The sequence below is a fragment of the Pantherophis guttatus genome, chromosome 2 (genome assembly GCF_059756535.1).
Source record: "Pantherophis guttatus breed Tessera chromosome 2, ASM5975653v1, whole genome shotgun sequence".
NCBI lineage: Eukaryota > Metazoa > Chordata > Lepidosauria > Squamata > Colubridae > Pantherophis > Pantherophis guttatus.
In genome coordinates, this window is record NC_142064.1 from 189,291,851 (window position 1) to 189,305,043 (window position 13,193).

The 13,193-nt window shown below is 37.6% G+C and overlaps 1 protein-coding gene across 15 annotated transcripts in view; it reads left to right on the plus strand.

Annotated features, from left to right (window-relative positions):
* Positions 1-13,193, plus strand: part of AFF4 (ALF transcription elongation factor 4) — a 57,147-nt gene that overhangs the window by 18,572 nt on the left and 25,382 nt on the right. For 7 of the 15 annotated variants that reach the window (XM_060688558.2, XM_087883640.1, XM_034404679.2 and 4 more), the window contains 5 exons: positions 93-245; positions 515-641; positions 5,635-6,426; positions 7,790-7,834; positions 9,373-9,459. In XM_060688558.2, the coding sequence (XP_060544541.1) occupies positions 519-641; positions 5,635-6,426; positions 7,790-7,834; positions 9,373-9,459 (1,047 nt within the window). In that variant the 5' untranslated portion in view covers positions 93-245; positions 515-518. Of the gene's footprint in view, positions 1-92; positions 246-514; positions 655-5,634; positions 6,427-7,789; positions 7,835-9,372; positions 9,460-13,193 lie in introns of all 15 variants that reach the window. The other 8 variants (XM_034404691.2, XM_087883639.1, XM_087883634.1 and 5 more) reach the window with 3 other exon arrangements.

Below are 13,193 nucleotides of genomic sequence, written 5' to 3' on the forward strand. Positions count from 1 at the left end.
TACTTGTCATTAATTGGTTCCGGGAGGTGAAACGAGTACTAAAAATGAGTACCAAACAAACCACATGACTAATGCGTGACCCTTTGTTTCAGCTGAAAGGGTAGCAAGTCACGAGGCAATTGACACCAACAAGTTCTAGCTTGCGGGTCGAGTACCCAACAAACGACGAGTACCAGGACAAAAATTTTGCGTCAAAATGCATCGAGTACCAAATTCAATGAGTTTCAAAGCAGTCGAGTACCGAGGTAACACTGTAATTTTTAAAAAATTAGACAATACATTTACTAGTTTATTTAAAGAATGCAGCATAACTTTACTTATGAAAGTAAATGGCTAGGTTTTGTCAGTATGCATGCATAAGACAATTTCTGATGTTTAGGCACTTCTAGTTTTAAAACAACGTGCATTAGAATATTTTTTTGTAAAGAGAGAGCAAAGCTTCAGACTGTCAAGGTGTAAAAAGCAGAATCACTTTCTGTACCCTGTCATATAATTACATTGTTTTCCTTTATAGCAACATGAACCGTGAAGATCGGAATGCGCTGCGTATTAAAGAAAAAGAGAGGCGTAATCAAGAAATTCAACAGGGTGAAGAAGCTTTCCCACCTAATTCTCCTCTTTTTGCTGAACCATATAAAGTTGTAAGTGCATGAGGTTTGTTGTTTTTCTTAATGATCACACCACAGATAATATTTTTTCTGTAAATTGAGTACTGTGATGAACTTTCTAAGTAAATGTAGTATATACTGTAATATAATCAGTATTCTAGAAACATTAAAATAAGAATTTGAACCTTACACTCTAAATGCAAATATAGAGGAAAAAAGATGTTTTGTAAACTTACATTATTTTTTTTTAAAGTTGATGTTGATAGACCTATTAATGAAATGTTAAGATCGTTAGGAATAATGATCTTAATGATACCATCGACCATGGCATCATGCTGTACCGGCTGGAAGAGTTGGGGGTGGGAGCACCGTGTTGCGGTGGTTCTCCTCCTTTCTCTCCGACCGGTCGCAGTTTGTGTTGGCAGGGCGGCAGAGGTCGACCTCGAGGCCTCTCATCTGTGGAGTGCCGTAGGGATCGGTCCTCTCGCCCCTTCTGTTCAACATTTATGTGAAGCCGCTGGGCGAGATCATCCGTGGCTTTGGGGTGAGATACCATCAGTACGCTGCTGACACCCAGCTGTACATCTCCACCCCAGGCCACCCCAACGATGCCCTTGAAGTGATGTCCCAGTGCCTGGAGGCTGTGTGGATCTGGATGGGGAGGAACAGGCTCAAGCTCAACCCTTCCAAGACAGAGTGGCTGTGGCTCCCGGCATCCCGATATAGTCAGTTGACTCCATCACTGACTATTGGGGGTGAGTCTTTGGCCCCCACTGAAAGTGCTCGCAATCTGGGAGTCCTCCTGGATATGCAGCTGTCCTTGGAGGAACATCTGATGGCTGTAACCAGGGGGACCTTTTGTCAGGTTCGCCTGATTCCCCAGTTGCGGCCCTTTCTTGATCGGGATTCCTTGTGCACAGTCACTCATGCCCTCGTCACCTCTCACCTTGACTACTGCAACGCTCTCTACATGGGGCTCCCCTTGAAGAGCACCCGGAGGCTCCAGCTGGTCCAGAATGCAGCAGCGCGGGTAGTGATGGGAGCAACATGGCGCTCCCATGTAACACCGCTCCTGCGTGAGCTGCACTGGTTTCCGGTGTTGGTTATCACCTTTAAAGCGCTCCATGGCATAGGGCCTAGCTATCTGCGAGACCGCCTGCTGCTACCGACGACCTCCCATCGACCCGTGCGCTCCCACAGAGAGGGCCTCCTCAGGGTGCCATCAGCCAAACAATGTAGGCTGGTGACCCCCAGAGGGAGGGCCTTCTCTGTGGGGGCACCTACCCTCTGGAATCAGTTGCCCCAGAGATAAGGAGAATCCATGACCTCAATGCCTTCCGTCGTGCCCTTAAAACCCATTTTTTCCAGCAAGCCGGGCTGGCTTGAGAAGAAATTTTTTAAATTGTTTTAATCGGTTTGTGATTTCTTAACTTCTGGGCCAAATTTATATATATTTTTAACTGTTTTTTAATATTTGTATTTTATGTTCTTATTCTGGCTGTACACCGCCCTGAGTCCTCAGAGAGAAGGGCGGTATATAAATTGGAAATAAAATAAAATAAAATAAATAATACAAGCTCGTTCATGTCAACATTTTTTTATTAATATCCCAGGACTGACAGCTCAAACCATTTGACCCCCCCGAACTTTCTAAATATGAATTGGTAGAATAGAATTATGGTTAACAGTACTTGGAGAGATAATTGTTACAATGTACTCTTGCCTTGTAGCAAAAGAGTGATTCAAGACAGTAGCATTATTGAGATTTGCGGAGAATGTTTTCTATAGATGAAAGGTAATTGTTAGGGCTTGATATTTCTAGTACCTGGCTGTTTGTATATAAGAGATTCACTTTGATGCTGCAAAACGTGTTTCTTTCATGCAATTGAGTTATTTTCCTAATCATGAGAGCATACATTATTTAAGCATAAACTGTTATTTTTATTTGTGCTTTCATTTTCTTTAAGACTGAAAGAGGGGAGTAGACAATATGTTACTGCTTTTCTTGTCCCCTTATTTAAAGGTACTATTACCTTTACTAGTATTAAGTATGTAGTATTTAAATATTATTTTTAAAAGAGGGAAATAATAGAGAAGAAGGAAGGAAAAGTTTTCCCACTTGTTTTTCAGTCATCTTTGATTTCAATAACATTCTTAGTACAGGAAGATAAATACGTGTGGTGAAAATTAAAAGTAGATAAAATCTGCATTAAACAGTCCAGTGACGTTTGTTTATTCAGATATGTTATAGTTGGACAACTCCACTGACACTGGATGGTGTATGAAACAATAAAATTAAATTTTAAAAAATATACTGTGTTTCCCGGAAAATAAGACCCTTTCTTATATTTTTTTGAACCCTGATATAAGCGTTTGCCCTTATTGCCATGCGCTCAAAATCCCGATTGGGCTTATTATCAGGGGATGTCTTATTTGGGGGGAAACAGGGTATAAAAATAAACCAATTTTAAAAGTAACATAAATCAAACAGAATGAGCCGAGGGCCCCCAAAATACAATAAAAATAATAAATGTGGAAAATAAATAAATAAAATAAAATAAATAATATATTAACTCGAGGCCTGGGACCAAGCTAGAAGAGAGAATATAGTTCTTATTTTGGAGAGTGGGAATGCTGTTCTAGAGGATGGGGCCACAATAGAGAAATCAAACCACCTCAGTTCCACAAGATGGCAATATTTGATAGATGGGTGCTCAGTACGCTCTGCTGGAGTGTACTGAATAGAAAGGAAAAATTGGAGACAATTGGCAATGTAATATAAAGCACATATAAATGTATTTGGGTTTGAATTTTTAGTGCAAAATGCTTTATTTATTTACTTGCTGGCTAGCTTTATTTGTTTACTTCTTAACTGTATGGGTGATGATTTAGTTGCAGAAATTGTTATATTTCTGTCCTTTGAGAAAGGTTCTATTTCTTTGTATATTTATTTTATTCAGTTAACTTGTGTTGGTTCTTTAGTTTAATTACTTCAAAGTCTAGTTTATTTTTAAAGCTTAAGTTCTGAATATGATTTTTAAAAATCTGTTTTCTTCTAACATAAGCATTTATATCTTTCTAAATCATCTTCTATGCAAAGATTGACAATTTGTTTTTTTTTTTTTTCCCATTCTCTCTATGAGATCTATACCATTCTACGGCCTGGTATTCCAGGCTCTCCAACATTGCCTTACAGAATGGTCAGATTTTAGAGACACTATTTACTATTAATTTTTTCCCCTTCAAACAAGAATGGAAATGAGTGGGAGGAATCATGGACTTTTCTATTCTCATTTTTAAAACTCCCACACTGATTGAAATTTTGCCACAAATTCAGCATCGTTATAAAACATTTTTCAGCTTTCAGAGTTGGAATGGAAATGCTATGTCTTCCCATTTCCACCATCCATGTATAAACATCCAGAAACTTAGATCTGAACGTATAGAAGTACTGGGAGCCCCACAGGTTATTGGGACGTAACCCTTCCTTCAGTGTTGAGAATGTTCTCCTCTCTTGCCTTATATGGTTTGCGCCATGCCTTGATTTCAAAGAAGGGAGATACAGATCTCTAGAAAAAGAAGGTTCCTCTTCTGCATTTTTGCTTAGTCAGTCAGTCATTCAACACTGTGAACAAAGCTCTTTATATGTTACAAGTGACAGTTCCGCTAGGAGGCCAGGTTATCAGTTTCTTTAAAAATAGGATTTCAGGTTTCTGCCTTAAATTTATATTGCAAGATATAAAATGGTTTTTTTACAGTTTCCTAAAGGAAAGGCACATTTACAAAAACCACATTAAAAAAAGCTAGAAATGATGATGCACTTTTAATATAAGAAATCAAAATGTTGAATATTTTTACTGCAGAAATAAAATCATTTTAATACGCATACTCAGTTTGATGAAAATTATATAGTTTCCAAATAATATGCATAGTGAAGAGAGCTCTTTATTTGCTGGTTTTTCAGGGCCTATACATCCAGAAACCTTTTACTTTCAGCTTTACCTGCAATCTGTCGTTCCAATTTATACCAGTTCTTCCAGTTAATCACGGAAAATACAAAACTCTGTTTGCAGCGAGTGTCATGGAAAGGCTAAAAGGCCCCTCTCCTAATATCTTTATATTAAGTAGCTAAAATTCAGAAGCATATAGGCCTTGATACTTAGTATCTTACAAGAATAGTCAAGAATGCTTGCAAAAGCAAAAATAATCGAGAATGCTTGCTCAAATGAAATCCCACACTTATCATAGGACAAGGCAATGTCTTGGGAAAAGAAGAACTAGGGGGCAATGTACTAACTATGGTATAATGTGCTAATTGTCACTGGAAATTAGGGACAGAAGTGCTGATTGCTGCTAGTTAATGCTGATTATGCTAGCTAAGCAATATTGGCTGAACTCTGGTAACATGGATAAGATGACTTAAAAGGAATGTGCGTAAGGTGAGCTTTTGAAGAAATAACTACCCTATTTCCCCCCAAAATAAGACATCCCCTGATAATAAGCCCAATCAGGCTTTTGAGCGCATGGCAGTAAGGCCAAGCTCTTATTTCAGGGTTCAAAAAAATATAAGATAGGGTCTTATTTTCGGGGAAACACAGTATAAAAACTGTACTATTGATGGAGTGGCCTTTGCACAGGCCTACAGAGTGATGCCCCTGTGTTCTTTTTCTGCACAGAATAAAGTCTTTGCAATCTCCACTTCCATTTGTGTTTCACTAAGCATGGCACACCTGGTACAAACCCAGCCTTTTCAGACAACAAGTGTAGTTTAAAAATCAAAGGAATTTTAGTGATATTTCTAGGTAATAATTATGTATTATTTTTCTGGGCAGTTGGATTGGTTTTTAAATAACTGCTTTAAATGCCAGATGCTTCAGATGGCTGCTGAAAAAGATTATATGGATAATTTTCAAATGTGCATTACCATTTAATAATTCATCTGATGTAAAATTTATATGATTACAGTATATTTTAATACTGTAACATTATGCATCTTTTTTATTCATTTTATTCATTCTTCATACAGACCAGCAAAGAAGATAAATTGTCTAGCCGTATCCAAAGCATGCTTGGAAACTATGATGAAATGACGGAACTTATAGGTGACCAGTCTCTCCAGAAACTTGTTAGAATTCCCAAACCGACAGGTCCATCAGCAACAGATGACAAATCAAACCAAAGTTTCTTTGGTGATCAGAGACACAATACTGGCTCTCATCAGAGCAGCAAATGGACGCCTGTAGGCCCAGCGCCTAGCACTTCTTCCCAGTCACAGAAACGGTCCTCAGGTTTACAGGGTGGACATAGTAGTCAACGCAACAGTGGCAACAGCACTAGCAATAGCGGACAGAGGCATGATCGTGACTCATACAGCAGTGGTGGAAGCAGCAGTAGCCGCAAAAAAACCCAGCATGGATCAGAACATTCAAAATCCCATTCTTCCAGTCCTGGAAAAACATCTGTTGTTTCTTCTCTGAACCCCAGCCATTCCAGATCTCATGGAAATGACCATCATGGTAAAGAACATCAGAGATCCAAATCTCCACGAGACCCAGATGCCAATTGGGATTCACCTTCCCGTGTACCGTCTTTTTCTAGTGGTAGCCAGTCGTTTCCTCCTTCGCTTATGTCAAAGTCAAGTACAATGTTGCAGAAGCCTACTGCCTATGTAAGACCTATGGATGGTCAGGAATCAATGGAACCAAAGTTATCTTCTGAACACTACAGTAGCCAGAATCATAGCAACAATATGAATGAACTGAAACCTAGTAGCAAAGTACATCTAACAAAGCTGAAAATTCCTTCTCAACCACTTGATGTAAGTTGTCTTTTTAAAATTATAGTTATAGCAGTCAGAACCATGATTACTTTGATATTCTGTAAATATAAACTAGCATTAAGAAAGTTACTAAGAATGTACATTTTCATATAAAGTCCATTAAATACATTAAAATAATAAAAAGTAAAAAGAAATCCATCACTTAAAATATTAGTTCTGCATATTATTATTAATTTAGTATTAAGGCGCTAGTCAACTGTAGTACATAGTAATGTTTTTTGTTGTGTTGATATTTGGTTCTGATAATTTGAAATGCAAACAGCTAATTTTGGCAACCTCATTTATATTAAATAAGCTAAATTCTAAGGTTTAATACTAATTCATTAGTTGTTCTGTGAGTTGAATCCAAACTACTGCCAGCAGATCCAAATTCCATATCTACCTTCTATATTTAAAATAAAAACACTATATCATATATGATGAATGATTAAAAATTGTAATTTATGTTTTTATTCCATCTCCTGTGTAGACTGATAATCTCCCAGAAAAACTGGTATCATTACTTTTTAGTATGTTATGCATTTTGATTAAATGATTATTTCCAATTACAAAATACAACATGCACATTTTTATATTAAAAAATATTTTTTCATTAATTCAGTATTTTCTTTTCATTCTGGATCCAAGGGCATCATTTAAAAAGGCAAGGTGCAGGGATGACATGAGAGCTCTCCACTCATATATTTAACTATTTGCCTCTTACTTTTAATTAAGAATTATAGTTTGGTAAACAGCTGTAGATTTCTGTGGGCTTTATTCAGCCCATTGTGAATTTTAGTGAGGTTTCTAATGATTGGGGGGCAGGGGAGGATCACAGTTATTAGATGAATGTACCTAATTGAGTTAAAGACCTGACCACAAAAACAATAGCTCTTTACAATAGTCCTTGACTTATGACCACAATTGGGACCAGCAGTTGTTAAATCTGTTGTGCCTGATTTTATGACTTTTTTCCCCACAGTTATTAAGCGAATCACTGCAGTTGTTAAGTGAATTGTGATTATGAAGTGAATCTGGTTTCCCTCATTGACCTTGTTTTTTGGAATCCAGTTGGGAAGGTGCCAAATGCTGATCAAATGAGCCCAAAACCGCAACCATAATAAATATATACCCTTAATCACATGACTGTGGGGAGGCAGTGACAGTCATAAATGTGAGGAGCAGTCATAAGTGACTTTTTACAGTTCTGTTGTAATGTTGAACGGTCAATAAACCAATGGTTGTAAGTCAAAGACTATCTGTACCGTAGGAAGACATTAGACATTTTAGATAGGCCTGTAGCTTTTGGAGATGTTAACATGTTGACATGCAGTTCAATTAAATTTGCAATATTGATTTATAGGCTTCAGCATCCGGTGATATGAACAGTGTGGATGAGATTCTAAAAGTAAGTTATATGTTTACATTGGCTATTATTGTTTACTTGTTTAATTATTTAAAAACGATTTAAAAGTTATTTAAGTTTCAGGTATATTTTTTAAAATTATGAAAGAAAAGCATATTCCTATATTAAAATAAAAGTAGAAAGCAAAATTCACAAGGAGCATTTCGCTGGAACAGATACTAATGATGTTAATTAATTCCCTTTTATCCTGAAAAGGTCAGTTCTAGACCCTCAATGAGCATTTTGACAGCTGGTAAAGGAACAGTAATACTGCATGTCTACAATGTTCTTATGAACAGAATTCATATCATCATTTATGAACCCACTGGTATTTTAGTGCCATTAAGTTATACCTAAAAATACTAATTCCAATTGAAAGAACCATGCAAGGTAAACACAATCTTCATTAAAATAGTTCAAAGGCAATTAACATAATGCTTGATTATTTTAAAATTACTGAGCAAATTGTGTTTTGAATAGTGCCAAGTAACAATGTTAGTGCCAGGCAAGTTTTTGCAACTAAAATATTCAAAGAATGGGTGCCATTGTGAATGACCCCTTCACATATGCACGCGCACACACACACAAACAATTTTATCCAGAGAAAAGTTGCCCCTAAGATCTTAGTATTGATATAAGAAGAAGTGATCTTTTGTGTACCTGTTTGCCAAGCAAGTTAAGCATTTAAAGGCAAACATTATCATTCTCAGATCATTCCCGAAACACTCGGAAATCAGCTGAAATTTATTAAAGGCATTCTGCTGTCCTGAAGCCACTTGAGGCTTTAGTGAATTTTCACAGAAGAATTCTCTCACTTTACTTGTCTTCCATTCTTTACCTTTTAAGTTTTATTGGCTTTATAGTAATTTCTTTCTTTGCTGTTGGGTGCTGCTCAGAGTTGCAGGGAATTAAGCAGCATACAAATCTAGTAACTTATTTCATGATAGGAATGTAGCCCTGACTAGAATGTGTTATATCTATTTTTCAAACATGGAAATAGCAACCTACAGTATCTCCATTTTATGAATTTGGCCTCAACTTTATTTAGGCAATAAATCCAGTAGCTAGAGATCTTCATTGACTCAGATGTCAAAAAATGGAATCAGTTGGTAAATGGACTCAAATGATTGAAATTTCCAGTTATACTTTCCATTCAGTATTTTAGTTACTCTACTTTTAAATGTCCAGAATAGATTCATCTCTGCTTATAGCTCTGTAGTTGTGGAGTTGAGAAGTGAAAGGGGAGTTGGGTGATTATCATTGGGAAAGAGATTAAGGTGAATCTAGAACAGTGTTCTTCAATCTTTGCAAATTTAAAACACGTGGACTTCAACTCCCAGAAATCCCCAGCCAGCCTGGCTGAGGAATTCTGGGAGTTGAAGTCCATTTATCTTAAACTTGCTAAGGTTGAGAAACACTGTCTAAAAAATGATTGAGTGACACTGATAGTGTTCTGTAGGCATAATTGTATTGTATTGAAAGAGAATGTTTTAGTGTTTTATTAGAATTTTTCTAATGTTTTGGGTTTCTGTTCACAACAGGAGATGACCCATATTTGGCCACCGCCACTTACTGCAATACACACACCTTGCAAAACTGAACCTTCAAAGTTTCCATTCCCAACAAAGGTAAATGAATAATGCTTTAAATATTACAAGTAGCTATTGTTAGAAATCAAATAAACCTGGGATGAGGAAACAATATTTTCTGAAGCATGATTTTCAGAATCTCTTTATTTCAACTCAACACTTTGCTTATTTTGTGGGCTTGAAACTTCTTTTTCTTGTGTAACTGTTTTGATGTTTAAGTCATTTTGCACTATTTTTCACCTGTAGTTAAACATCTTTTTAATATATTCTACACATTAAATCATATTAATTATTCATAACTGGAATCCTGTCTGGAAGCTTGAGTTGTGCTGTTTTCTAACATGGCACTTCATTGTTTCAAAGGGTCTTATTAGTGCTATAGAAAATCCATTGTAAATGGGGCAGTGCTAGTTTTCTAACAAACATGTACTGTTTGGTGACAGTTTATTCTAATGAAAAAATATCCAAAACTGTGACAATCTCTTAATAAATCATTATTGCACTGGGCAGAATCAGAGAATCTAACAGACTGGGAAGTGGTAGTCATATGCTAAAAAAAACCAACCTTGTATCTGAGCACATGAAATGTGCCCCATATTGCAATTATGGCAATTTCTCATGAAATTATTTCTATTTCTTTTCTCAGTAATTTTTTTATTCAACAACTTTTTAAAAATGTTCCTATTTTCAAATAATTTCTGCTTGGCAAAACTTGAAGATTTATAGCCAATTACCTAGACATCTATTTGCAGATCTTAAAATACCTTCTACTAATCCCTTCTCCCACCTCCTTTGCTTACTGTAAATTGATAATTTGGGGTTAAACAGAGTTTCTGAAGATACCAAATATTTTATAGCATAAAATAATTTTTATGTGGTTTAATGTTTCTCTGGTCAAAACCTGAATAGAAAAATGACAAAATGAGAAACCACCTGCCCAAATGTTTCTAGATAACAAATTTGCCTGTGTTTAATAGCAACTAATAATTCAGTAATTTGAGTGGAATAAATGATGAATTAAAGCATTTAGGCAAATATTTTTCAACGTACATTGTTTATAAAAGCAAAAATTGTGTATGAGAATTTTCTGGTATGAGTTAGAAAACCAATTAATAATAACTAGTAGATTAACTGTTTTCTGGAGCATTCAGTGTAACAAAAGTTTATAGAAGTTGTGAATATGTATAAATAAATGGCACTATAACAGTGATGGCTAACCTTTTTGCCATCGCGGGCCAAAAGCGGGGAAAGTGCGGGGTGGTTACGTGCGTGCGTGCCCACACCCATAATTCTATGTGCCCTGTTCCCCCCCCCATGCATGCGCATGCAACCACTCCGTGCTCCCCCCACTTTTGGCATGTGATGGCAAGGTGGGCCTGGTAGGCCCGTTTTTCGCCCTCCCCAGGCTCCAGAGGCTTTTTAGGAGCCTGGGGAGGGTGAAAACAGCCTTCCCCACTACCACCACCCCGGAGGCCCTCCAGAGGCTGGAAACAGCCCATTTGCTGACTTCCGGTGGGCCCAGAAGGCCCGAAAATCAGCTGGCCAGCACGTGCATGCGTGCTGGAGCTCAGCTAGGGCAACGCTCGCGTGCCCACCAATATGGCTCCGCGTGCCATAGGGTCGCCATAACGGGACTATAACATGTCAACATTATTCATCTAATTGTGTTCATAGTCCAAGGTCTATGAAGAAAATAGATTTTTCTAGATTGTGTTATCAGTGAGGTTTGAAAGATTCAGGTGAGTCTGCATAATATTGTAAAGGAAGTCATTGTTTCCAACTATAAAAATTACTAACATTTGCAGACACATGAAATGATAAATACACCCCATATACAGTTTCTTTCTTTTCTAAAATATGTGGGTATATCAATATTTTAACTTCAAACAGTATATAAACAGAAAGGTGATATAATTGAACAAATAAACTATGAAAAATTAGTTTGCAATCATTTATTCAACAAAAAATTAACAGATACCATTACATTCTGTGGAAAAAGCAAGTACAGTTTTGGTAGAAGCAACTCCAGTAGGCATTTCTTATAATAGATCTACCAGTCTCAGACACTGACTGGGAAGAATTTTATCAGCTGTGCAGTGTTTTGAGGGGCTTCTTGCATGCATAGCTCATTTGAAATCATCCCATAGCATCTTGATGGGATTTAGATCTGAGCTTTGACTGGGTCAATCCAGAACCCTCCATTTCCTCTCCAGCCATTTGTTGATAGGTTTACTGGAATGTTTAGGGTCATTGTCATACTGTAGGTTGAGCTTCAGTCTTCTGGCAGGTGGTCTTGCATCATCTTCAAGCACTCTTTGGTACAATGGAGAGTTCATAATGGATCCTATGATGGTGAACTGCCCAGGCCTTGATACAGAAAAGCAACTCTAAGCTCTTATATTTTCCCTACCGTGCTTTATAGTTGGTGTCAGGTTCTTCTGGTGAAATGCTGTCTTTGGTATTTGCCTACACGGTTTTTGTTACTGTGACCAAAAACTCACATCTTTATCTCATCTTTCTAGAGCACATTGTTTCAGAAATCCTGGCTTTTTTTTCTTTGGTGTTTATGAGCAAACTTTAGCCTTGCCTAATGTTCTTGATGGACAAAGATTTAACTTGTACAGATTCTTTCTAAAGCTAGACTTAATCACTTTGACCTTGATAGGAGTTAGAGTTACTTGTAAGTCATGGATGGAATACTGGAATTTTTAGAGATTTCTTTGAGCATCTTGCATACTGCTCTTGGGCTTGATGTGCTGGAATAGCTTACCCAGAAAAAGTTGGCCATTGTTTGAAATTTTCCCCATTTGTAGATAATCTTCTGGACAATGGAATGATTTATGTCCAGTTGTTTGGCAAACTTTTAAAATCACTTCAAACTCGTCATCTATAACCTTCTTTCTAAAGACTTCAGAAAGTTTGTTTGATATGGACATGATGATACCACACATATCAATAACAAAGGAAAAATCAAATTAAATACTCAAAATTTAAATAAGACAGGTTTCTCTCAGATTTCCTCTAAAAATGTAATCATCTGCATCTGATCTGGTACATCTGATCCTAATTTCAGAATTCGAGGTAGTGATAAATGTAGGGCTGTATTTTAGATAGTTCTCAATTTCATCATTTGGTTAGCAACTGTTCAAAATTATGACGGTGCTGAACAAATGATGGTTACCATCAGTTCTTGGAGTTCTGCCTATCCCAGCATTCCCATGATCTTGCATTCTGAACACTTGGCAACTGGTTCACACTTATGAGCAGTTGCAGCACTCTGTGATCATGTGATTGCCATTTGCAGCCTTCTCTGCTGGCTTCCTCAGAAAGTCAATGGAGAAGCCAGCAGAAAAGGTCACAAGTCATTGGGGTAAGTCTTCCCCACCCGTGCACCCTCCCCCAGTCTTTTTGTGCTCATGTTGGCTGCTTGTGCACCGTTCCTGACATACGTTGCATCTTCATGCACCCTCCCCTACCTGTACACTCCCCGATCCACATCAAAAACTCCCCAACATGCAACCCTGCACACCCTCTACAACTCTTGATGTAACTCTTACACACCGTTCCTGATCCATGCCAGGCCTCTCATGCATACCCTTGTGCATGAGAGGCCTGGCATGGCCTCTCATGCACAAGGGTATCCTACCCTCACCTGGCAGTAGCCACTTACCTGCTTGCTGGCCTGGCACTTGCAACTACTGTCAGCTTTCCCACTGCATTTGGTTGTGGGAAGCCAGCAGAGAGTTGCCTTGCCTAACAACCTTGGGCTTTGG